General features: G+C 37.6%; 1 protein-coding gene across 5 annotated transcripts in view; it reads right to left on the reverse strand.

The window, feature by feature from the left end:
- KANSL1 (KAT8 regulatory NSL complex subunit 1) overlaps positions 1-27,954 on the reverse strand; it is a 154,133-nt gene that overhangs the window by 18,027 nt on the left and 108,152 nt on the right. For 3 of the 5 annotated variants that reach the window (XM_014062727.2, XM_014062730.2, XM_014062726.2), the window contains exons 4-10: positions 20,434-20,532; positions 15,341-15,438; positions 14,471-14,666; positions 11,343-11,499; positions 8,439-8,624; positions 3,881-4,039; positions 3,399-3,553 (exon numbers count right to left, since the gene is read on the reverse strand). In XM_014062727.2, the coding sequence (XP_013918202.2) occupies positions 3,399-3,553; positions 3,881-4,039; positions 8,439-8,624; positions 11,343-11,499; positions 14,471-14,666; positions 15,341-15,438; positions 20,434-20,532 (1,050 nt within the window). The remainder of the gene's footprint in view (positions 1-3,398; positions 3,554-3,880; positions 4,040-8,438; positions 8,625-11,342; positions 11,500-14,470; positions 14,667-15,340; positions 15,439-20,433; positions 20,533-27,954) is intronic. The other 2 variants (XM_014062732.2, XM_014062731.2) reach the window with 1 other exon arrangement.

Below are 27,954 nucleotides of genomic sequence, written 5' to 3' on the forward strand. Positions count from 1 at the left end.
CATTGATCATTCTAAATAGGATTATATTCTCAGTAAAAGAGGATGACTAGCATTTGGGCTCTTTGACAACTTCTGCTATTCTCGATTTTCAGGTGACATGAGTGGTAAGGAATATGGTCAGGCAATCACATCTAATGTATCTGAGCTGGTTAGATCTAGCAATAATTAACTACTTCTTGGTTATACTGCAATGTCTTCTATGTAGTTTTACTCTTGAGTATGTATAAGTATAAAATGCAAAAACTACGTTGCTAACTGGTAGACAATATTAGAAGTGTACTTTGCCCATTTTGAAAAACCCAACCCATTGTTACTGTCTTAGGTATTGGTTTTCAACTTTAAAACCCTGAATGGCTTAGGACCTCACTATCTGATGGGACAGTTGGATAAATCATAAATCAGTAGGCTCTTTTACAGGTATCTTCACTCGCTGACATCTGTCTACTAGATACCTGAGAGATGGCCTTGTTTCCAAGCTTTGGAGAATGCTCCCTGAAGAACCATAGTCTGTTCCCATTCTTTCTGCTTTCAGAAAACGGATCAATACCACCTTCTAAATTTAGTCCTTTTCTAATTGTGTTAGCTTAATAGTGGTTTTAGCAATACTTAGTAAGATTTTTTTTTGCCATTTTGTAATGACTTTGTAGTAATTGCTTTATATTCAGAAAGACACAAAAATGAATAACTGAAATTTCACTATAACCAGTAAAAGCATAGCTACTGGCATGGCTGATGGGAGATGCAATCCAAAATCATCCAGATAATTTAATCTGGTCCATAACTTCCAACATAACATTCCAATATATTTGGAATTTTCTAGATATATAAATGTTTTTATTGAATGCTTTCTTTCTTTCTGCTCTCATCTGCCCAACAAATAAAATATTCAACTAGATTAATTTATTTGCTATTACTTCTAATTGTAGGACCCTCTTTTTATGAGTGGAACTGGTTGACTAATCATGTTCCATTATGGCCATTATTAACTCATATTATTTGACCTTTTCCAGAGTGAATGAAATGAATTAGCCATTGCTATTCAAATGGTTTGTAAAATATTATTTCACTATTCAACTCAAATTTGGACCAGAAAGAATGCTTCTTAGATTGACATCCAGCTTTTGTACAGGAATTTAAGAAAATATATACTATATCTTTTTCTTAAATTTATCCTTTCAATAACCACTCTATAAAGGAAATTAATGTGGCAGTTGCACTTTTATAGCTGAATATGGATTTCAATCTCTGATTTAGCTACTATCCTGCACTACTAAAATGATATTCAGCTGTCCTGATTGTGTTCAAATGCCAAGAAAATAAACTACAAGGAGCTCCTGAAAAGCGTTTTCTAAATGTTTGACAAGTCTGGAAAACCAAATTCCACCAAATGAAGCTTACCTATCACTAGCAATTACTGAAATGTTTCAAACAAAATTATCTATCCATTACTTTGCTTTTCTAAAGTCTGGGCACAATATGTTTTATTCCAATCACCCTATGTATAGGCTATTCCATATACAGGATGGAAGATTCTGGGCAGTGGTGCCTGGATTAGAATGTGCAGTTTTTGCCTGTGTCCAAATCATGCACTTGCCAAGCAGAAATGTTCTGCAATGGGAGAGTGGGAAAGGAGTTAAGTCAGAGATGGTAACATGATGCAACAGCTAAAAGTATACAGAAGAGGGAGGGAGAGATAAATAATGCTGTTAGTTTATGCACAAGGGGGACAGTGATGTGCAATCAAAGAGAAGGAGAAAGATGGCACAAGGTGGTTATGGAAGGTGGACATATATATTGGCTGAGTTTTGAAGAGTTGCAATATACAGTTAAGGCAAAACAAACCATGGGAAGACTGAAAGTGGAGGTAGAGGAAGCTATAGAGAGAGGAGGAAGTACAGCAATTTTATCCTAATTCTTTGTAAAAATCTTTTCCAATTGTCTCGGTCAAAATAAAAAACAAACTAGCAATTTCAATTTAGCTGGACTGAAAAGCCATAAAGTTCCCTTCCATGCATAAAACTAAGGATACATTTTATTTCTTAACTGCCACCTCTTATCCCCACTCTCTCACCCATTCTCCACCAGGATTCACAACTTCCTTGTCCCCAAGCCCAGAATATATTGATCCCCAACTTTTGAAACCTGCTTTTCTTCACTTTTTTCTTCCTCGGCTGCAGTCTGAGATGCTATAGCTAAATTCAATTGTTTGGATTTGATTGATCAAATCAATCTGACTGACAATGATGAGAATGAAAGCTAGAAATCATCTTTTCTATTGTACCTTTGATGCAATCCCTTGTATCCCATTCTCTATAATTGAAACAAAAGAGCACATATGCATATCCTTCTGTTCAAGTCATTCCTCCTTGCCCCAATTTTTGTTCTAAGTCAAGGTTAGCTCTCAAGCACCTTGAGACATGGAATGACTTGGGTCATGCAAAACACTCCCTCCTGAAGCACTGAAGAACTCAAATTGTTGCTACTGTCAGGTAACCCCCACCCATCCCCTCCAATGTTCCCCCTAAGCTGCGCGCCTTTGCCGCCGCGCAGGTAACAAGAAAACACTGTGCAGAGGTTTCAAATTGCAGCGCAATGTTTTTTAATGTCTTTAAATGTGACTGAAAATATTCCCCCCTCCGTTCCTTCTCTCTCTACACCGAACTCTAGCTTCCATCTGGTGATTGGTGAAATCAAGGAAGACTCCACCCGGAGACCGATGACGCTGCAGAAGGGAGAATTCCCATTAGTCCTCTGGGGCTTCATCGGTTCCTGGGAAAACGGAATTCACTGGTTGTAGCCTGCATTTCTCTGCACATCCGGGATTTCTCAGGCATTGTGTCATATGAAACCCCGTTCTGGACTCGGCAGTGTTTCTGCGATCCCTTCGCTTTGCGGAGAGAGGGAACCAGCGTGGAATTGGACTGCCTGAGCCAAAGGGGTCCACGGGATCTTGAGACTTGATTTTTGAGCAGTACCAATCCATTCCACTCTTTCCTTTCCCATTCTGTCCTTCTTCTATCATCCTTTCCTTTTCCTTTCTCTTTTCCTTTCCTTCTTTCCCATTTCCTTTCCTTTCTCTTTTCCTTTCCTTCTTTTCCATTTCCTTTCTTCTTTCCCATTTCCTTTTCTTTTTCCTTTCCTTCTTTTCCATTTTTTCTTTTTTCCTTTCCTTTTCTTCTTTCTCATTTCCTTTCCCTCCACTTCCTTTATTCCTGGGGGTCTGAGGGAGAGGACCCTTTTCCTCTTTGCCCCCCTCCCCAACGTCTGCTCTGATGGCAATTATGGCTACAAAAAAATTCAGGTGCTCAGGCATGAAAATGTGCCACTCAAACAACATACTTTTCCGCACACACTGAAAAAAACATTAGAGGGAACATTGATCCATGCAAAGTACTTACAGTTGCACTGGAGCTTCCCAAGGAGCTTGTGGTGACAGGAGGGATGGAGTTTTCAGAGGAAGTGGAGAATTGCCTCATGAAGGAACTATGAGCCGTGGAGGCCAAAGCACTCGACAAGTAACTTGGCCCTCCAATCTCTGCATGATGCTTCAACACTATGCAAGGAAGAAAGAGAAGGAATAAGGTACAGAACAATGAGTGAAAACAATGCCTGTATTACACCCACAAGCATTACACCAAACAGGCATCAAACAATTGACACAGAAGAACCAGAGCACACATAAGCAAGAGAAGCTTCCTCTGGCTGGACTGTTTCTCTGGAGGAGGAAGTTGTTAAAGCACACAAGAGAGAGCCCATGGCAAATAACATCACTGCCCCTTTTAATTCCCAGAAACAGGAAGCAACCATCTCTAAAGGGAGATGGGGAGCAGAAAGCAGAGCCCAAGCTCCCCCCAGACAGACCTGGCTGGGGCCAGCCTACCTTCACTTCTCTCGGAGGAGCTGTCCCGCAATCGCTTTCTTTCATGAACTGCCGTCAGGATAAGTGAGCGCTCTGGCGCTCTCTCGGCTTTGGGAGCAGCCCTCACATCGTTTAAGGGCCTGTATGCCTTGTCTTGCTCGGTTTTGTGATGTGAACAAGCTGAGGAGTGGAACAGAAAGAGAGCCATGAAAATGCCCTGCTTTCACCTATCTTTCCTGCCTTTAAGGATCCAGCCTAGACAAGACCCGGGAGCCATACAAGCATGATTGCCAGAACAACAAAGAATCACTGGCAGCATCTACCCTTGGGTGACAACCCTATGAATTTAGCAGTTGCTGTAAAAACCCATCCATCCATCCTGTTTGCAAGACCTACTATAGCGCAGAACTTTTGAGCTGCACCCAGCCCTGCCAAGGCTTCTAACATGCTGGCTTCCATTCTGGCCCACGTTTGTGTGAAATATATTCTGTAAAGAGAGCCAAGAGGCAATTACAGATGGTGCTATTTGACCAATGAAAAACAATCTCAAAAATCAAGACCAGCAAAATCTGCCTTTTGCTTTATTTTATGTATTAAACCTACCTTTGCAGCTTATCAATTATATACTGTACAGTGTTCATGATGATCGAAGCACACAAACCACTCAAAAAGTAGGAATAAACATGTGTGTGCACACGCAAATATATTTTCTCTTGCTTATTTAGGAACACACAATCCATGTTTAATTATTTTCAGTTCCAGAACAACACATACCATAACCATGAAACATTCAAGAATGACTGCATTCTACATATACTCATTGTGGTTTTCCCATAACAGTAGCCAAAACTAAATAATCAGTTCCCTTATGCACCAACACAATTTCAAAATTCCTTGACAAGTGTTCCCTGGTCAAAGAGTCTACAACATCGTATTTCAGAAACTTAATCTGCTTCTATTTTGTAAGGAAAGGGAAAGGGAGGGGAGGTTGGTAACCTCAATAGCTAAACTCATGCTTTGTATGCTCAGAGTCATAGGTCAATCTTTGGCATCTCCAGATAAAAATGGTTATCAAACAGAAGTAGTGTTTTTCAAGCCAGAATACACAAAGCTCTAGGCAAGATGGAGCAATGACTTGACTCAGAATAAGGGACACCCTTACCTCTTTAATATTAAATTTTTATTATTTTATTATTCCTCTTTATGCAACATATTCTTCAAAAAGTTACATGTTTAATTCCTTAAGTTATTCACACTAGATTTTTATTTTCAACTAATATGAAGTTAAGTTCTCCTTATCATTAAATCACATAGGCAAAAATCCGAATGGAAACAAGAGTCTAAGTTTCATTTCAATAAGCATTGGTGGACCATGGATTCTTGCCTATTTTGTTTTCTTCACTGCTTAATTATAATTTGCACAAGGAGTTGACCTGAAGTTCTCTAGCTGGACAGATGTGAGCTCTGAAGAGTCTCACATGAACCCTGTCTGACAAAGTGTCTCCGTGATCTCTTTTTCGATCAGAACCCGTGTGTGTGTGTGTGTGTGTGTGTGTGTGTGTGTGTGTGTAGAAGGGGCAGTGTCTCATAAGACCCAGAGGGAGTACAACAGGTCTCTCATAGGTCAGGATTTGCCCTCTGAATCAGAGCTGGGGCGGCAGTATGGCAACATGGCTGCACAAGAAGTTGGCTCCAGGCCAAAGCAGCTGAACAGGAGCGTGCCGAGGCGAGATGAAAGCCTGGTAAAATCTATTAACCCATAGTTATAAATCAGAATTTGGAAAAGGCAAAGAACCTTGAGAGCATAAATAATATTGATGGACGGATCAGGATTTTTGCGAAAAGAAAGAAGGGGAAAAATGGAGGGTTGAATCACTAGCCCCAAAGAGAGCCATTTACTTGAAATAATTTGGATAGAAAGGATGAAGAAGAGAAGTGACAAACCCACTTAAACACAACCTCTAAATTTGGTTTTGGACTTTAAAAGATTGTGTTTTTAAAGGAGTCTAGGAGCATGAAGATTTGCTTCGTCCGAGTGTCTTTTCACTAACATATCTTAAGCAACTCCAATTAATGAGAACTGGAATGCAACAAGGGAGAAAGATCAAGAAAAAAGCATCATCTCCTTACTGACAACTGATAACCTAATCTTGCCTGTGTGGGAAATTTTAATTAACCAACTGCCATAAATCAGAACTTGGAAAAGCAGGAGGGAAGAGAAACATACATGAATTTGGCTGTATGCAAGTTTGTTCCAAATAATATCTTTTGAGCAATTATAACCAACGAGAAGCTGAAAGTATCAAGGAAAAAATAATAACAAAATCAAGAACTGGGGAAATATGAAGTCTTTTTTGTCTACAAAAGATCAAGATGGCTCATGCTTCTCTTGTTTTCACAGTAGTTGAATTAATTAAATTTAAGGTAGACCAGAATTTCGAAATAAGATTGGTATAGCTAACTGTAATTTTGGAACTGGACGTTAAGGAAGAACAAAAGACCAAGATGACTCCTGTCGCTCTTTCCCACAGCAGCTGAAGTAGATAAATTTAAGGTGGACCAGAACTCTGAAATAAGAATTGTATAACTAACTGTAACTTTGGGACTGGACATTGTGGAAAGGTGGGAATTTGAAGAACTACGTGAAATTATAAAAAATATGCATAAATCATTAAAATGAAGCCTAAATAAAATTCTGAACAGAGAGAAACAGATATCTAAAGAAGAAGGCAAAGAAGAAGGGGGGAAGATAATGAAGGGGTGAAAATGGAGCGAAATAAAAAGCAGACAAAAAACTCCATTAGTCTTGGCAGTGGTATAGGGAAAATTATAAAGAGGGGATCTGTCCCAACAAAAGGGAATAAAAAGCAGACAAAAAATGTTTTGGAAGTTGACAGTGACATAAGGAAAATTGAAATAACAGGTTATGCCCCAACAAAGGGAAATATAAAACATCTTTTTGACGGAGGCTTGGGGAAAATTGAAGAGGGTGGACATGTCAAAATGAAGAAAAGGGAGAAGGCAGGAATAGAGAAGTGGGACAAAAGACTTACTAGGAAAAAAAACCAGACAACTAGAAATTGTTATATGGGAAAATATAAAGCTAAGATAAGTGGTTAATTCCTAAATATGATAATAAAATGGAGTTACTAACTGACTGAATATGATAAAGGAAAGATAATTAAATAAAGGTTAAAACATATGGAATATGGACAAATATGAAACAAATATGGGGAGATGGTAAAGCAGAGGTTTGTGATTCACTTTTATACATGATAATTAAATTGAGTTGCTAATTGATTGAATATGACAATAGAAAGACAATTCTAAGCATGGGTTAAAATATATGAAACATGGACATATATAGAACTTTTAAGATGATGAACAAACTGAGATGTGTACCACTTGTTATTCTATACAGTAGATTAAGGGAATTGTAATGAACATTGAACAGTAAGGATTGCCATTTATAGACAATTAAGGGTAATCTAAACCAAGATATGGAAAAATGGAGAGGGAACATGAAATATTACAATGGGAAACTTTGAGATTTAAAGACAAAATTACAAAGTGAGGGAGTGTAAGGATGTATAATTATATAAACATAATGATGAGAATAGCTGGGAATTGTAACCAGGTCTACATCTCGGCCAAAATTAAGGGGGGGGGGGTTTAAAGTATAATGACTATATATGTATATCTTTTTGTTTTCTCTTTTTAAAAAAGGAGAAAGATTATAAATACCATCAACATAAAATGGAGCTCGCTCAGAAGCCGAAATACACCAAGTAAATGAGATATAGAGTATGAAGTAGAGGAGAGAGGTAAGAGAAGAAGAGAGGGATAGGAGAGAAGGCAGGGGGGGGGGAGAGGAGGAGAGAAAGGAGGAGTGGAAAAGGGAGAGAGGAGGAGAGAGAAAGGGGAAGTAGAGAAGGGTGACAGAGGGAAGAAAGAAGGTAGGGAGGGGGAGTAGAGTGGGAGAAGAAAGTGACAAATATGGTGTATGGAGAGCAGAAGAGCCAATAATTATTTTTGGGAATTGATGGTAAGATGAATTGATTTAAACATTGAATAATACAATACAATGTTGGCTATGTAATAGTATATATGTGGTTATATATTATGGAAATGAAAAATAAAAAAACTTTATATATATAAAAAATAAAACAATATTATTTGCACAAATGAATTTTTACAGGTTTAAATACAAACTTCTTGGTAATTAACTCTCTTTTTCCCCCTCTTAAAAGCTAAAATAAATTACTTATAAAAGAGGGCCTACTGTCAGAAATTATACCTCCAAAGGGAGAAAGTAGAACTGAGCCTCTAAGTGGCCTATAATCCTGGAAGCTCTGCCTAAAGCCAGAGTTTGTGTGCTATTATTATGGGTGGCCCAAATACTAAATTTATTCTCACAGGCAGTCTCTTATTTATTATTTCCTTTTCCAGGCTGGGCACCAGCATTCATCACATTTCATACTGGAATCTGGTTCACTTTAAGCCATACACATAGATGACTCTGCAGGACCAAATGGTTAATTCCTGCCAATTCAAAACTAAAATCAATGAAGGCACTTACTGGCTGCTGCTAAAAAGGTATTAACCAGCTTGTGACGGTCTTTGCGCATTGAGTCAGACAGACTGCTGGGAGGCACGATGGATCGGTGCTTCAACATGAGCTTTTTGGGAGGCTTGGTTTTCTCACAGGACTTGTACTGCAAGTGGGATTTCAACATGCCCTGAAGGTGTAAGCTTACTTGTACATCTGCAGAAAAATGAATACGCACATTCACAAACACGACCAAAATCAGACATTATTCAAACTGAAGATGGCCTGTTGTAAATGCAAAGCAAAGTTCAAAGGGATGCTTAAAAGAATTTCCCATTAGGGACTGAAAGAATAGAAAATAAATACAGATAGTCCTTGACTTACGACTACAATTGAGCCCAAAATTTCTGTGGTTGAGACATTTGTTAAGTGAATTTTGCTCCGTTTTACATCCTTTCCTGCTATAGTTGTTAAGTGAATAAGTGCAGTTAATAATTAGTAACATGGTTATTAAGTGAATCTGGCTTCCCCATTGATTTTGCTTGTCAAAAGGTTGATCAGATGACCCTGAGACATAGCAATGGTCATAAATATGAAGCAGGTGCGAAGCATCTGAATTTTGGTCACATGATCAAGTGGATAGTACAAAGGTCCTAACTTAAAAAAAGCCATAAGTCACTTTTTCAGTGCTATTGTAACTTTGAAAGGTCACTAAGTGAATTGTTGTAAGTCAAGGATTACCTATAGAGAAAGAAAAAACAATCCTCTTTGAGCCAGCTCCACCTCCAGTTAGGACACAACAGTTTTGTTTGTAGAGACCCAACAACAGCAGCAAAAGCAGCTATTCCAGCTCTCCAACTAAAACTGCTTTCTCTGGACAAAATTTAAAAGATTTCTAGATTCCTAGATTTCTATCCCAAGTTGCATTTTACTTGAGAGCAATTAAAATATTTTGTTAAGATCAAAAATAAGATTTGTTTCTTAAAATAAACATTAAGTGCCCCTTAAATTAAAATTAGGATGTTACTAAATAATATAAATAACAGCAAATTTGCCATACAGTAAAAACTTTGAGGATGAATTGACATCTCTGAGGAAATAAGGAGTTAAAAGAGCATTTCCACTTACTTGGAGAATTTGATCATTTCTCAAATACAACACTGATTCATCATCTATCCAAACCAAGATATTTATTTTCACCCAATACACACATAGTCCTAGTCTATCCAGTAGCAACCTGAATATACTTCCAATCAATTTTTCATTAGCACTTTCCTTTTTGTTTGGTAATTTTCTGTAGGTGAAATGGACTGATTATGAACAGGGACAGAAACCATAAACATCACCTATGACCTGGAGAAATGTGGCTGATGGAGGTGCAGGCAACTTGAAAGGCAAGGTACTAGAAAATGTATGGTAAGTATGTAGGCACCCTTCAACAAGGAAAAGAAAGCATGAAAATACCTAGTTAAAAGCAAAATGTGTACCTTTGTTTAGCGCATATACACAACTGAAGGATGCAGGACCACATCCTATCAATAGATAACCCCCAAACAAAAGCATTCTGAGCATTTCTTGCAGATTAGCAAACCGTGCTAATTTTAACATGGTGAAAATTCCATAGTATATGCCTAAACAGTAATTATGTTTAATGCTTCCTTTTTGCAAATGTAAATAATCCATTTTTATTTTTTGCCCTACCACTGCCTACCATGTTTAGAATGCACCCCTGGCATAATACTTTAAAGTCAAGGACAGTCACAGTATAGAAATAGTTGTACCTCTTGGGTTTGGAAAATAAGTTACCTGCCCAGAATATTCCATAAATGGGCAATAGACAAGTAAATAAAATTAGGAGAAGGGCTTAAGATAGGAAAGGTCGTTGGATACTGAGAAACAGCTGATGAAAGAAGATGAATCCAGATATTAATTAAAAAAACAGCCTGGATAACAGGCTAACAAGCTGAAAAGTAAAACACATTCAGCAGAAAAATTTGTATCAGTCTGCCAAGCAAATCTCCTGCCTTTACTCTGGCAATTTCTAATATAATACAAATGATGAAAACCATGAAAATGTATATAAGTGAAGAAGGCTGCACTGTAGTGGTAAAATAATGCTACCTGTGTGCATGTATACCGAAGAGAGAAGTGCATTGTTGAAGAAACACGAGCAATTTTTCCATCTGACCACACCATCCAATTGATTATTCAGTTTACTTTTTCTCCGTCTTACTGCTAGCCAACATCTGACTGCGCCAAAACAGCATCGTGACCTGCCAAGACAGCCTTTTTCCCCCCTGACCAAATGCTTCAGAGCAGCAGCTTTCTCTCAAGAACCCCAGATGGCGCTATATTAGCTGTTTAAAGAACTGATTAACATCCTTTTCACCAAGGTTGTTATGACGTTATTACGTCATCTGGAAATTTCCAGTCACATATCAAATCATTCAGACGAGGGCAGAACATTCATTAACAACCTCACATATGGAAGAGAGAAGCAGGATGAGGGCAGGGAAAAGAAAGGGGGGGGAAGATGCCCATTGTTGTTTAAATTCGGTCTACTAGTCTCTAGCAGTGCATGTCAGGCAGCCTTTAGATAATTAGGTCAGGGATGCCTAACATTAGTGCCAAAGTAGCTCAATAACTTAGGAAAGCCAAAGTAAATGCCTTTCCAGATCCTTTCTTATCCAAAATCATTCAGACTCTATTATCCCCCTGTGGCTGCCTACCTCTCTCTACAGTCTAAGAAAAAAGAAAAAAAAAAGATTGGTTTCTGCTTCCAAAGGATCATCCTAAAGCCAGCATCCTATCTAAGACAGGCTAAAAGTAGAGATCTCACTGTTGCCTAGATATGGCTTCCGAGCTAGCTTGGAATGAGGAGCTGACTTTTGTTTAGCTTTTATTACTCACATCTGCTAATGGGGTCATTCTTACCATCTGGGAATGAAAGTACAGGGTGGATGCAGGAATCCAACTGTGAGAGACGCTCCATCAAAGGGGCTTCATACTGGATTTCTGAAGGCATTGAGCTTCGAGAGCCACAGAGAACACACAAAGAGTTCAGATCACACCGCTGTGGTTTACGATAAACCTAGACATAGGATGAGATAGGGAAAAGGGCTAGAATCCATCAATCTAGAAGAAGGCATCAACTTGCAGTTTGTTTCAAACTGAGCACCTGGTCTTCAACCATTCCCTATTTTCAAGTTTCACGACATGGGCTATCAGGGGTGGTCAGGGACCAATCGTTTTGAAGTGCTCTTGGCTGCCCAAAACATAAAGGGAAAAACACGCTTAATTGCCACTGCTTAGTAAGGAAGGAAACCTCAGGATGGCTCTGGGTAATCAGGAAAGGATTAGTGAAATTATCCAGCGAAATTTGAAATTGGTTTTATTGTAGAATCAATGCGGTAGAAAGAGGAAGTATATGATTTGGGTTATTGTACATAGTGAACTATACAAAGCATTTAACAAGCCTTCAAGATCATCTGATGGGAGTGGAAAAGGAACAGGATGGATGAGTGAGAGACTGACTCTGTGAATTTGCCTAAGAAGGTCAACTACAGGTATAAAGAATGGAGGTTGAGCTTTCTCTGCTGTTTGGGCAAACTATTCATACTTCAGCTTTTGCAATTGCCTCCTTTATTACAGAATTTGTCTAGAACTAGAAAACTACTATTTATATCTAATAACTGAATATTTACTATTCACAAATTCCAAAGTGCCCACCAAAACATAATTATTAACATTGGTACTTCATCCTACTAATGTTCCAATTAAAGCAAACAAAAAACAAGCAAACAAACTTTCTTCAACATCCATAATAAGTAAGATATGTAAAAGTTTTGTTCTTGGGGAAAAACATGCCTTTTTTCTGCATCAGAGAATCTTCAATACTGATGTACAACTGTGTGAAAAAGTCCTGCATGGTTTATGGTTTACAATGTTTTTTGGATAGGCCATTGATTTTATGATATTTTACGTTAACTACTATGCAAAGTTATATTTAAATAAATACTGGTGATTTTTAAGTGAAAAGCATATGTTTTTAGCAATTTGGTGCTGTTTGGATGGGGATTGTGAATTTTTTTGCATGCTTACAATGAGTATGAAAATAGATTAACTGATGCATACCCAATGGCATACATGTTGCAATTACTAAGGCCAATGCTAGTGTTTTGTTAACATTTTTATTGTTTGTGGCCCTGAAAAGGACCGTTTAGGTAACCAAAGACGGTTACTAATATGAAATTGACCAGCCCTTATTGCTTATCACCAGGCAGCATCAGTTTGACATAGTCTTTGCATGTGATCTTTGGTGACAATGTGGTGCTAGGCTGCAATAAATGCATTCAATCAGCTCCTGATTGGTCTTTGGATGCTTATTGCTTATTTCGTAACCAATCTTGGCCCACAAATTCTCAATTGGGTTCAAATCAGGGCTCTGAGCTGGCTAATCCACCATGCTTCTTCATCCACTGTTGGATGATGGACTTGGCTTGATGACAAGGAGCGTTGTCATCCTGGAAGTAAAAGTCCTTCCCTACAAGTTGCTGAGCTGAAGGAAGCATGGTCTTTTCCAGGACTTCAACTTATTGATGATTCCCTGCTCGATTTGTATCCGACCAATACCAGAAGCAGGGATACAGCCCAGATCATCACGTGCAATGGATGCTTCACAGATCCAGGCAGTACAGTCTAAATTCTTCAGCTGGAAATCTTCTGACATACTTATTGCACTCATTCCCAGTGATTTGATTTGGCTCACGCATGTTGACGAGAGTGGTGAGCGTCTGCGAGCAAAGGTTTACTTCGAACCCTGCAGTCTTTGAGCCCTCTGGCAAGCAGTCTGCGACGCACTGTGCTTGTACACACTTTTACATCACATGTTTCACCTCAAATTCTTGTAATCTGAGGTGAGGTGATCTTCCTGTCAGCCATCAAAATGTGTTGCAGAGCCCGATCTTGTCGTTTTGTCCACTTTCTTGGTCTTCCAGAGCGGAGCCTGTCATCAACTGAACCAGTTATTTGGTATTTTTCAACCACTTTGCTCACTGTGGTGCGATGGCATTTCACTCTCTTGGCTATTTCTGTATAGGAGTAATCCTCTTCATGAAGCACAATGATGTGATGCTGCTGCTCAGTACTGGTGAAAGGAAAGGCCTTTATCCTTGCCCGCAGCCAGAGCTAAATTAAATTTCTCGATGCTTTCCACGCCTATTTATAGTCAGAGAGTATGACAACATTGATTGGCTCATAGATTTAGCCTCTGTGCATTTTGATTGGTCAGCCAAAGCTCATTGCTGATTGGCTACTTTCAATCCTAACATTCTTGGAAATTCAAGTTGTGCACATAAATTCACTCAAAGCCTTAAAAACTTAACTTTGGTTATATTAATAAAAATTATGCATCTGCAGAAATTTTCATCAAAGTACTAATTTGACGTGGTTTCTATGAGTGAAAAGTTGATTAAATATGTAAATACAGCTTATAACTGAAAGCGTGCAGGACTTTTTCACACAACTGTAGCTTAGAATTATATTTTTTTTAAAAAAAAAAACAGAAATGTAATTATAATTCTATCCTGCAAATGAATTCAAACACAACATTTAGAACTAATTCTGAATTCAGCATACTGAAAATTGTAGCCATTTAAACATTTTTAAACTAAAGTCTAAAATTAAACTAAACTGAAATTAAAAAGTGTTTAAAAATGTGAATTTTTCCTCCCAAAACAGTATGCATAGTGGAAGGAGAAATTAAACCACCTTCCTTTGCCTACTTCTACAGCCAAATAATCAAGTTTTAAAATACAGTTTTCTCCAAAGATTTAAAATGAAGTTTTCTCAAATCTTTCCTACTCAATGCCAAACTCATTTAACAGGGAGAAAAAGTTCCACTGATGTGAAAACCAATAAACGCACTTCATTTGAATATCAAACAGACTCTAAGCAGATTTTATAATGCTATGGGGCAAAAGAACAATTTGTAAGTTATCTCATATAGGTGCAAGATTTCTCCTCCTCCATTTGTTATTACCTTAACTTATTCATTTACAAACCTTTTTGGATAGTGGAATCAGGTTGCTGGGTCGAATAAGCCTCCGTTTCTTGCAGTTTAGAAGAGGGCGAGTGCGGGCTGCCACACAGGTTCCATCAGGAATTGAAGACATCATATTTAATCTCTGCTTTTTCCGCAACAGCTCCTCAGCATCTGAGCCATCTCCCTGAGTATGCTCTGACAAGCCTGGCTGCAGACTATCCAACAATGGAAATAGGAGCACATTAGGCATTTCTACTTCTCTATTATTAACAGGGGGCAGATTTTCACTTCCTAAAATTGCCAGCCAATTTGTCCAGGCAAACTAATAAATCCATGCATATAATAAAAGATTCAAAACTAAGGCCAATACCCCCAAAATTCTTCTTTGATACCCGGTTAAGTTAGATTGCAATAAACATCTCTTGTCAGCAGCTCCCTAGCTTTTCATTATTTTAAAATGTCAGCTACTGTTTTTCCTTTGTCCACACTTTTTCATTATTATCCTATCTCATTCTTCTGTACACAATGCCTGCTCCAGCTTTCCAGTTAACTTTCCATCACTTTTTCCTTTCTCAATCCAATGGGTTCTCTAGATTAGCTGGTCTACAGCTTCCTGAGCCAGCTTGCTGGGAGTTATAGTCTACTACAGCTAGAGAACCTTAGGTTGGGAAAGGTTCTTTGACTTACTTCTGCTCAGAAGTTTCTACATTTTTTTCAAATTATTTATTTTTAAGACTTCTAGTAAATATACAAGTGACATGCTGAATAGATACTATCAGAGTTGGTTTGATTTATATACACTTATAAGCCTAAGTACCTTCAAGGGCGGCCATTCAGAAGTAACTTTCTAGAGGTTATATTTTCTTAAGAGGTTTAATAAGAACCTTACGTGTTAATGACTCCGTTGACTGGTCTCGGCACTCCACAGGTTTTGGCAGTTAGAGATTCTTGGGTATTACTAATGGATATATCAAGATTCTCTGATGACTGGGATATATGCACATGTACCAATACAAGAAATAGGAAGGGAAAGAAACAGAGGGGAAAGAAAAAAAAATCTTGTTAAATTATATATTTCTCTGATCAATAGCTTCTTTTTCTTTAAAATGACAAACTCTGAAATCACCAGCAGCATTTGGGAACCAAGAGTATTTCATAATAAAAATTGTACGATAGCTGTAACTCAGCAACGAACAGTACAATAGGCTGGAACATAGAGAGATGATTTCAAAGATCCATTAACTCGGAGACAATTAAAGGAACAGCATTTTCACAGATGCTCTTCTGATCATCTACTTTAAAACAGCTTTTCCAACCTAGAAATAATGATGGGCAAGCACATTTCCTTTTAAAATTCGGTTATCCATCATTTTCATATGGAAGCCAGTTTCCACTAGTGATGACTCCTGTCTATGGTAAACCTTCAAATGTACAGACTGGTGCACAAAGGAATACTAGACAATGCAAACATACTTTGTATGTTTTCAAAATAATTTACTAAACTTGATGTAGAGATGCTATATTCTTTTACTGTTACTGTCCTATGATTAAATTTACACCACTGAAAAATTTAGTCTTTCATAATTAATCCTAAACCAAGTTTCTAGTGCTTATATCTGTGAAGAATGTTTAAGAAGGGCCCAATAAAATTGTCAATCATATTAGAAAGGCTATTTGAAATACAACACTGGTTTACACATTTATGATGCATAACATTGTAGCTTATTTTAACTTTGAGTTAGTATTACAACCGTGTTTCCCCCAAAATACGACAGGGTCTTATATTTTTTTGACCCACGAAATATGGCTTTGCACTTATTAGAGGGGGAAGGCTTATGGTTTTGGGGTTGCTGGGTGGCTGCTCCCTTGTGAGCGGGCTCCCGAAGAGCTGGGCACAGCCTCAGGGGCGAAGCAGCCATGAGGTGACCATGCTCACAAGCAGCCACCCTACAAACCCCCTCTCAAGCCGGGCAGAGCACCATTCACTGACCTAGGGAATATCCCTAAGGTGCCAAGCCATGTGGCGCTCTGCCCGCCCCCCAGCTGCCACGGCTTGGCACATTCAGGATATTCTCTACATCAGTGCATGGAGCTCTGCCTAGCTGGAGAGGGGGGGGTTGCACAAGCGCCTGCTCCGCCCCCAGCTCGCATGCCTCCCAGCCTCACCATGCCCTGGGCCAGCTATCCTTCAACTGCCGCCAAACTCCGAGCAAAATTTCTTCTCTGGCTTCCAAACTCCGGAACTCGGCTTCCGATTCTTCCAGTAGCGCCCGCTCTAGGAGTGTTTTCTAAGGTTATGGACAGGCTGTTGGACAAAGTCTTCCGGCAGCCTGCACATAACCATCGAGCAGGGGGTATAGAGCTTTTACTCGTGAGGCTGTGCCCGGCTCTTTTGGGAGTCCGCTCGCAAGGGAGCAGCCGCCCAGCAACTCCTTCCTCCAGCCAGGCAGAACGCCACTCTCCAGCCTAACGGTAACCCGAAGGTGCTAAGCAACGTGAGTGCCTTTCTTCCGTCCCCCTCAGCTCCCGCAGCTTGATGCCTTTGGGATACCGCTAGGTTGGTGAGCGGTACTCTGCCTGGCCGGAGGGGGGGGGGTTGTCCAGGGGGCTTATTTTCAGGGGGGGCTTATATTTTTGCCCACCCATAAAATGTTGCAAGGCTTTAGTTTCAGGAAATGTTGTATTTTCGGGGAAACATGGAAGGATGTGATAAAAACATTTTAAAAATCATAATGAATATGAGAGAAGACGGGGTTTTAAAAGAGACTTTTAGTCCTCCCCTAAAGCATTTTTTAAAGGGGAGAATTTAATTGGACCAAGAAAAAGAGCAAAGATTTAGGTTTTGTACATAACAATTTAGTGAGACTTTAAAGATGAATACATTTATCACAAGCACCCAATACAGTTGGCTTTATTATATGAATACAATACAATAGCAGAGTTGGAAGGGACCTTGGAGGTCTTCTAGTCCAACTCCCTGCCTAGGCAGGAAACCCTATACCGTTTGAGACAAATGGCTATCCAACATCTTCTTAAAGACTTCTAGTGTTGGGGCCTTCACAACTTCTGGAGGCAAGCTGTTCCACTGATTAATTGTTCTAACTGCCAGGAAATTTCTCCTCACTTCTAAGTTGCTTCTCTCCTTGATTAGTTTCCACCCATTGCTTCTTGTTCTACCCTCAGGTGCCTTGGAGAATAGTTTGACTCCCTCTTCTTTGTGGCAACCCCTGAGATATTGGAACACTGCTATCATGTCTCCCCTAGAATAAATGTTACAACCTGATAAACCAGTGATGGTGAATCTTTTTCTTACAGGCTGCCAAAATTGCATTCCCGAACTTTCAGTTGGCCCGTTGGGGCCGTTTATCACCCTCCTCAGCCTCCAGAGGCTTTCCTGAAGCCTGGGAGGGCAAAAATGGCATTGCCCGGCCTTTCGGAAGGGTGAAAAATCAGCTGGCCTGCGCACACATGCACGCCGGAGTTGACAGCTGGCGTGCCAGCAAATATGGCTCTGCATGCCCCCTGTGGTACACATGCCATAGATTTGCCATCATGGTGATAAACCAATATTGATTTTGTGTGTGGGGTGTGTGTGTGTATGTAAAAATCAATGGCGGGCATTTCAAGCAACCGAAAGCTTAAAAGTTTTAACAAAAATAAATCCGAAACATACTAAGATGAGAAAAAACTTTTTCCCAGGAGCAGAAAAACAACCATATGCAATCTACCAACTTATTATCTATGAACTGAATCTGCCATTATTTCCTACACAGTATAATGTTGTACGGGGGCAATAAAATTTTGAATTCTTTGAAAGAGCTTTATCTTTTACAGCAATATTGCCAGTGGTAAATCAAATTATGTGCCAAAGGTAAAAGGGACGAGGGAGAAAGACACAGAATTAAAGGTAAAAGGGATGGACAGACACAATTTTAAGCACAGTTGTCCTGCCCTCTGAGCAGTTTTTATGAACTGCAGACAAGTCTTTTTCCTTTATACCCTGGAATATAAAAATTGATGTCTCGAGAGTTTTCTAATATAGACATCTACTATATGATTCATAAAGTATGTAACACAGAGGTGTACAAAACACCCTCTATATCTATCGGATATAGATTATATCCATCTCTCCTATCAAATATAAGTTTATAGTATTTCTTGTGCAGATTTAGTATCTGCAGTATTTATTCTTCAAATGACAATTAATCTGATTTTAATATTTAGCTTAGAACCTTTAATTTTGTGTTTTCCCTCTTGACCCTTCCACCTTTGGCCCCATAATTTGGTTCACTGCTGGCACAAAAGATAAAGCTTGGTTCACTGCTTGCCACAAAAGATAAAGCTCTCTCAAGGAATTAAAAAATAAAAATTGGCAGTGTTTGATTAAGAGGCCTAGTCTGCTCTAAACAAAAGGTCTTAGAGCAGAAGGTGTTTTGTACACATCCAAGTGACATACCCAGTTAAGATTAAGGAAACTCTTATCTGAAAGTAGCTTTCTGCTTTCCTGTGAAAGAAATTTGTAAACACAATTTTACATGACTGCCATCATGAAACCTGCCTAAATCAGAGGCAACTGACAGACATTATTATACCACCTGAACAATTACTTTTGGGCAAGCAATTGTAAAGCTTTATAGAATCAGACCAACTGGTCTAGTGTGGATTATCTTTATATGATACTTACTTGCTTATTTTACTCAGACAGTATGTTAATATTTATTTACTGTTCACCCTTTCAAGTAAATGTCTGCTACCAAAGTAACCATGACTGAACTTGAGACCTTTTGTATGCAAAGCAAATATAGGCATTCCTTTAAAAATCCATGAAGAATAACTTCTACTGTATTAACTTCCTAAGCTGAGATACCAACTCATGGATAGAAAGGCATCCAGTTCCTAGTCATCAGTAAACCCTAGATGCCAGAACCTAAAAATATTGATATTTCAGTTCAGAGACAGATTAAAGCGCCTGGTGCCCTTGAATCTGAAATGTGGAATGCATTCACCTATATTCCTCCAGAAATTATAGACTGAACAACTGAATCTCATGCCTTTCACAATTATTTACTAGGTTTCTGCCTACTTCTAGATTTGGTATTTTCTCTATTCATCCACTTTTAAATTTAGGTAAGCAGGTGATTTCTGGAAGCATCTGCAGAACAGAAAGCTAACCCTAACTTGGAATTCTTCAAATATTGAGACAAAAGAAAAAAACAGCAACAGCAACTTTTTAAGATACAACTATGAAATCTGTAATATATGGATTAGATAGCTGTATTTTATTTATTTTCTGGTTTCTGTGTACTCTTCCCCACTCCCTACCTACTGTACTTCTCTCTCTCTCTCTCTCCATATATATCCTTTATCTACCTACCTACATACATCTCTCTCTCTCCCTACCTACAGTATTTCTTTCTATCCCTCTACCTACCAACCTACCCACTCTCTCTCTCCTTACCTATCTACTGTATTTCTCTCTTTCTCTATCCCTCTACCTTCTCTCTCTCTCTCTCTCTCCCCCCCTTTCATCTACCTACCTAACTACTCTTTCTCTCCCTACCTACCTACTGTATTTCTCTCTCTTTCTCTCCCTGTCTATCCCTCTAGCTACCTACCTTTTTTTTTTTTAATTTTCCTATTCAAAACCTTGTTGTGTCTTATACTCCGGTTCGTCTGATACTCCGGAAAATACCGTAAGCAGGTGATTTCTGGAAGCATCTGCAGGACAGAAAGCTAACCCAAACTTGGAATTCTTCAAATATTGGGACAAAAGAAAAAAACAGCAACAGTAGCTTTTTAAAATACAAATATGAAATCTGTAATATATGGATTAGATAGCTGTATTTTATTTTTTTCCTGGTTTCTGTGTACACACATAACTAGGAAATAAATAAAATAAAATAAAATACAGCAATATAATATCAGCAGGGAACGAGGCGATGATAAAAGAAAAGTACTCCAAGGAATTCTCCCCCCACTTACCAGTCTGTCAATTCCAGGTTCCATCTTGTGGTCAACACTATGGGTTGAATCACTTAATACAGGGTCAGAAGGAGGCATCTCACCAAGCTGTACCAGTCCCTGGATGGGAAATGGAAAAAGATGATTGCACTTTGTCAGGCCAAATTCTCTTTCAGACTATGCCAAGAATAAAATTCACCATTACATTTCATTCATTATATTTTGTTTCTTTGTACCTAGCCTTCCTTTCTCCTGCAAGATTCATTCTCAGTTTTCTTTTCTACAAATTAGCAACTTTATCTTTACTGTGCTGCATGACTTAAAATTCCTGTTCTGAAAAATTTGAATTAGTGAATTCTAGCATTAATTACATTCTAGAATTATAGCTGTACAATGGAGGACTGGAAAAGGGGAGGAAAGGGAGGGAAAAATATAATACATTTTTATATATCAGATTGAAAATATTAGAAAACTAAAAGTTTTTGCTTTAATAGGCAATGTATTCCTTCAAAATTACGTGCATATATAGAAATGAATTCATCCATAGCATCAACTGTAAAGAACTTTTAAAAGAGGGATTGCGCTATTAATTTTATGAAAAGCTAAGTGATTCTGAAATCACTGAACATAATACTATTTTTACTACTAATAATACAAATTTTAAATAGTTCCTTTGAGTTGAGCTTGACTCCATTACATTGATCCCTTCCTGTCATTTTCTTTCAAACAATATTGTACAGAAGTGGTTTGTCATTACTTTCTTCCAGAATATTTTTTGTCTTCTGAATCCACAGCAGGCAACCTTAAGGTACTCTGATAGTCTCCCATTTAACCGTACATAACTGGGATCAGCCTAATGTACTTAATGCTGACACCTGCTAATAAAGTTAAAAGCCAAAGTCAATGGAGTAAGATAAAGATAACGATAAGCAATGATTTTGGTCCCCTGGACTATACCATTTCTCCACTCTTTTTTCAAGAGAGTTCAGCCTGCAAGGGCTGAAGAGGCGATGCCAAAAAGGACAGGGGTAAAATGTTCCAACTCCCATTTTCCTAAAACCTCTGATAACTTTTCAGAAATTCAATTGCTGCTTTCATGTTGTATGCCTTGGGCTTAAAATGATATTTTACTCCTTCTTTAAAACCCAGAAAAAATGAGAAAAATCTAGTTAATCCCAGATGGATCCAATATCTCATGGGAGAAAAATAATTGCCTCCACCCAAGAAAAAATAGCCCATGCCTGAACAGATCTTTAGTTAATATCTAATTTTCTGAAACCACTTTTGGGTTCTCCCTCACCCCATTTAATCTAGGTACACAGACTTTGTACACATGTATGTACAAAAAAACAAACTATGCACTATTAACAGCAAACAAATTTTAAACTAATCTGCATTAAATATTAATACTACAAATCTGAATATGAGACATATTCTCAAAAATGATCTTGTAACAATTCTAAGCATTCTAACATAGAAAAATCGGTTCTACCACAAAACCGCGGTAGACTAAAGCGCGCTCGACGAAAGGGCGTACGTGACGTCATCACAGCGCGACGAAAACAGCACGCTGTGAGCGGTAAACTTAAAATTAACGCGTAAATCTAAACCTAACTCCCCCAAACCTAACCCTAAACCTAACCCTTAACCTAACCCTAAACCTTAACCTAACGCTAAACCTAACGCTAACCCTTAACCTAACCCTAAACCTAACGCTTAACGTAACCCTAAACCTAACCCTAACCCTTAACCTAACCCTAACCCTTACCTTTATGTGAATCGGCTTGCTTTAAAAGCGCTTTTTAAAGCGCCCTTTTTTCTCCGCGGTCATATTTGTCACGCTGCTGATGACGTCAGGTACGCGCTTTAATCGGGCGCGCTTTAGTGGACCGCGGTTTTGACGAGTCACGGAAAAATCAAGTTATATGTTATGTGGTCGCTTCTCTTTTTATAAATCTACATTAGTAAGTGCAAATTAAAAAGGATTATATACACATATGATAGCTATGGTAAACTGTAGGTTTGTAGAGTGTAAGACTTTTAGATAACATTTGTATCAAAATCAAATGCTTTTGTTATCACAGAATAAAAATACAAAGCTATGGACAGTGGCTTTAAAAAAAGTTTTTGTTTGCTTATTCTCCAAAAACATTCAAGTTACAGATTCTTCTCATTCAACTAAAGAAATCCCATTATTTCTGGAGCACTTTGTAAAAAGTTCTAAACTACCAGGCTTCATTACCACTTCTAGTGCAAGTTTAAGTTTGTATGTTTAAAAGCCAAAAGAATTCAATTATTTATATTATTATTATTATTTATTACATGTATTTATTGATAAATTAATTTATCAATTACATAGTCACTATGGGTAGCTTATAATGTCAAAAGGCAGTCTTTAAATACTTCACATAATATTTATCATTGTCAATGTGCCCATCCCTCAAAGTGAAAGCATAAGGTTGTTCTTTTTGCTTACAAATAGCGACTGCAATTTGGGCTGGCAACTCAGCTGTTAAGTGGAAAATCATGTGACTTTAACCTTAGATTTTAGGTTAGCTTTCTGTATTAACTCTGCTTGTCACAAGTTGGTTGTGAAGCAAGCAAGTGATGACCATGGGACATTGTGATTATCATAAATGCATGCCAGTTGTGAAGTGGCCAAATGGCAATCACATGACCCAAGAACTGTTAAGAGTCGTAAACATATTTTTTTTAAAAAAAGAACACTATTGTTAACTTCAAACCATTGCTAAATGAGACAATCTGTAAGCAAGGACTACCTGTACTTTTATTCTTATATAAACGATACTAACATGCAGTAACAATGGAAGATTGTAAAGCCAGCAGTAGCTGTTTTGTCAAATTATGGGCTTTGCCAATGATGCCAACATCAGGAATCAGCCCTTCCCATTTTATGTATCGGAGGTTAAAAACACTCAGCTTATAAATCTAACTTCTAACTCATTTGCCTATTTGAAGGAATAGAGAAATAGGAAACATACTTTTTTCTCTGTTAATAAGAACAAAACTTTTGCAAGTGTTATTCTTGGCAAAGTTCTTATCTACATAATTAAAATCTGTTTGCATTACATCAGAATGTCACACAAAATGGCAATCAGGCCATATGGTGTATCTCTGTCTATAATAACTCATTATAAAAAAGCTCAAATGCTGTAAAATGTTCAGTAAACATCGGGATTTTTATCAATGACACTACACTAGTAAAAAACTTACAATTTCAAAACAACCATTAATATCTACAATACCTGATGTCTTTGCTTATCCCCATTTAACAATGTCCATACATTTCTTTGAAAATTTTTAGCAGCTCATATCCCACCTTTGACAAATCCTGCTTCTGACCTACGGTACATATTTTAGGCAGGATGTTTTGGATGCAATTGCAAGAGATGCAATTTCCATCAGCCAGGCTAATCTACAATCAAAATTTGAGTTTTGCTTTTCCTGTATGTCTTTTAGTACAACATGTATTAAAATACACTATTGTAGTCTGAAAGGTGTATATCTTGAAAATAAATGGCTAAAATGCATACTGTGATGTACATTCCATATTGATTAAAGATCAACAAAATTATAATTCGTTGTAACATTAGGACATTGCTTAATACATGTCAAACCAGAAATGGACTGATTTGCTCAGGCCCAATTCAATCCTATTCAGTGCAATTACACATTTGTTAATGATAGCTTCTTCCAAGTGTTTGAAGAAATTCTTCAAGATTCAAGTGTAGTCAAATGTAAGCAACCTTTGAAATCTGGCACGTTGGATGCGTTGGATTTCAATTATTTTCATCTCTGGTCTGATCAGTAGCTGTGCTAGCTAAGAAATCTAACCAGACTGAACCATTTAGAAGACATCAAAGTAGGTAAGACCTAGATACAGATTTAACCTTATGCATACACAAAATAAAATAATGCATGTATCTTCTATAATGTATGTAGCAATTCCATTCAGAATAAGACCTTTCTAAAAATTCTACTCTAAGACACATCTCAGAAACTCAACTTCAGACTGTACTATTTGCTTTTGAGTTAAATCTAAATTTCTCTTTCATTCCATGATATTTATGTTGGGGGTTATTATCTGCCTTGATTTTTTTAAATGCTAATTTTCATTAAAAAAAATTTTTTTGCTATCATATGAATTTTAAGAAAGCGGAGTTTGTCTTTGAGATTAACTATCCCAATATTGTTTTACAGGTATTCTAAAGTTAATAAAAATGTAACCTCCACTCCCTCCTATACAGAAACTTTATTCAATACAACTATGATCCGTAATTACCTTCCTTTTAACTTAGCATAAACATTCCAGTTTTACCAAATTAGCTGCTTGCCTGGTGCTGTTTATTTATCTTTAACATATTCAGTCTCACTAATCTATACAATTACACGGAATTCTCAATTTACAGCCATTCATTTAGTGATTGCTCAAAGTGAAAAAGTGACTTATGATCACTATACCTATGGTTATGTGATCAAAATACAGGTGCTTGGCAGTGTCCAATGGTCATGTGATCACCTTTTCTGACAAACAAAATCAATGGAGCTGTTAGATTCATTTAAAAACCAAGTTACTAATTTAATAACTGCACTGATTTAATGACCGTGACAAAAAAGTCTTAAGATGACTGTCTTGCTTAGCAACATACATTTTGGGTCAATTGTGATTTTAAGTTGAGAACTACTGCTCATTTTTGAACATGGATTGTTACTTGTGGGATAATAACTTCTTTGCACATAACTAAAGTTCTTGGTTCAATCCCTACCTTGTCCAGGAAAATATTTGTAAGAGCTTGGAATGAAAAGTGAATGAAGTCACTTTGCTGACTTCAATGGGCAGATGGTTCTTATGGTATAAAAGCAGTTTCAAACAATTATTTGTTCTGACTAATGTATAAAATGGGCACTAAAGCAACTTCTTTAGTGGCTGCAGCAATGGTCTCAAAAAAAAAGTGTCAGAGAGGGTGAAATTTCACAATAAAAATAATTATCATGTTTTTAGAGCCAACATACCGTTTTTGTAATTTGAATAAACAATGCATACATCCAACATCTATGTTTCATGTAAGCATGTGACTATGTAAGCATATATACTCGAGGTATTTAGTTTATTAGCCAAAACACTGGATTACTCCCAAACAACAACCATTAAGAACTAGGTAACATTAGTGTAAGATGCTTATGCCTTCTCAAAGTTTCCCAAAGCTAGATCCATGTGCAAGATTTAAAATGACCGGATTCTAAAAGGAAGAAGATTTGGGAAAGTTTATCTCCAACCACAGGACAAAGAGTCTTTGACAACTGTAAACCAAGGAAAACTTAATCATCTAGACAGATTTACAATGGGCTGAGATTTAATAGCTAACAGTGACAGAGTTAGCTGCATTATATGGAATCAATTTGGTGGACCTATTAAATGCCACTACTGCAGACACTGATGAATAGCTGCTCTCCAGAATTTGAGTCAGAAAATGTTCCAGGCCTATGTGAAAATACGACGACAAAATCTGGAACTTTTTATATGTAAAGCACGTGTTTTATCATTGAGTTCAAACCCTTTTTGCTCTCTGGATTTTATTTACTGTAATATTCATACATTATAATACAATTAAAGCAGGGGTAAAATTCAGCAGGTTCTGTAGAACCAACAGCAGAAATTTTGAGTAGTTCGGAGAACCAGCAAATACCACCTCTGGCTGATCCCAGAGTGGGGTGGGCATGGAGATTTTGCAATATCCTTCCCCTGCCACGCTCACCAAGCCACACCCACAGAACAGGTAGTAAAAAAATATTGAATTTCACCACTTAATCAAAGATTCTGTTTTTCAATAAGAACTCCTCTGCTTAATAATTTTCTTTAAGTTGGAGAAGGATAAATCAGGACTAATGCAAATGAAAGCTACAAAGGTGGCTTAGAAGGCTACTGGTACACCTTCTGGAGTTCTGGAAAACTGAGGGATTTGTAAGAGGTCCCTAGGATTTCCATGAGAAATTGGAATTGAAAATGAACATTGCTTTTTCAACTTTGAATGCCACACAATGCTATTTTTATACATTACAACTCAGCTGCCAGCAGCTGTTGTAAAAAAAATGAATTTCATTATAAACTTTGGAGGGGAGGGTTGACTTTTATGCAGGGATTCAAATTATTTAAAAATTATTTCAAGAGTTCCTCTGAGCTATAAAGATTCAGAATGGTATGTGGGCAGTCATTTTCTGTATTTACTGTTTTTTATGGTACAGATTCATGATAATTTGAACGTATTTCAAGCTTGGTGCTCTGCAGACATATTTGACGTCAACTCCTGTAACTCCATGCCAGAAGAGCAAATAGTATTGGACTTCATCTCCCCAGGGCAACAGGTTGTGCAAGACTGCTACTGCTGAACTGTAATGGAAGATTCAGACAATGGACAAAATTTCTCCTTAACACTTTTTCCTATGAATGGTGTCTGGATCCCATTTATACAGGTCATCAGAGAAACAGGAGAAACACTAATGATAAAGACTAATAAAATATTCTGAAATCACTTTATGACCTATTTGTAGTAGCTATGTCAGCAAATATAAAATAATTCTAATAATAGTCGAAAGGATAGATGTATTTTTGTATTTAATTTATAGAGCTGCCTGACTCAAAACAATGTGATTTTGAGCAACATGCTACAAAAATAAACATTAAACAGAAAAAAAAAACACCTTTGTACAACTTTTAAAAACAATCCAGTATATAAAATGTAAGAGAATAATCAAATATAATAATTAAATAACCAAAACTAACTTTACTGAACTGGATCCAAATGCCTATGGAAAAAGCTACATCTTAAATACTTATTCCAATGATTGCTATACTACATTCTCTGTGCAGTGATGTTTTGCAATACCGTTTTATCTTTTCTGAATAAAATTCTTTGCTTTTACTTTAATTTGGCTGCCTTTTCTGTTAAAATCCACAGAAAAAGTTTAACTTTTTAATTGGTTGTTGTTAGTCAAAGATATGCACAGAGTGCTTGACTATTATGCACCACAATCTTAAATTGTCATTTTATATTATTACATCTGGCAGGGATTAGAAATAAATTAAATCTCAGAATTAATAAATGTAAAAGAAAGTGAACAGTGCTGTTTTTGAAATAACTGACTGTTAAAGAACATTTTCCAACAAACTAAGAATGGTTCCAACTGTCTTATGGGCTAGGTTTAATTATTACATTTAGAAGCAATAGGTTTTGTTAGTTGAACTTGGTTTTTGGCACAAAAACCCTGTTTACACTGAATGTCAACCTGTACCAGGGAAAGCAGCACCTGGTTCTCTTTAAATCAAGGGAGGCAACTTCATTATCACTCACCATCAATCATATGGGCTGTGATAGTCAGGAGCTGTAATTATAATTGTAGAGGAGTACAAGTCCCTTTATCTTATTTAAATCATGCTGCAGCATCAGAAACCAGAAGTGTTATAATTCTCACCTTGAAAACCAGCCCATCTGCTCAGTCTCAAGGCCTTATTTCCAGAAGGAG

Source organism: Thamnophis sirtalis, unplaced genomic scaffold (assembly GCF_051295495.1).
Source record: "Thamnophis sirtalis isolate CommonGarterSnake01/CBP01778 unplaced genomic scaffold, rThaSir2_p1.2 scaffold_4, whole genome shotgun sequence".
NCBI lineage: Eukaryota > Metazoa > Chordata > Lepidosauria > Squamata > Natricidae > Thamnophis > Thamnophis sirtalis.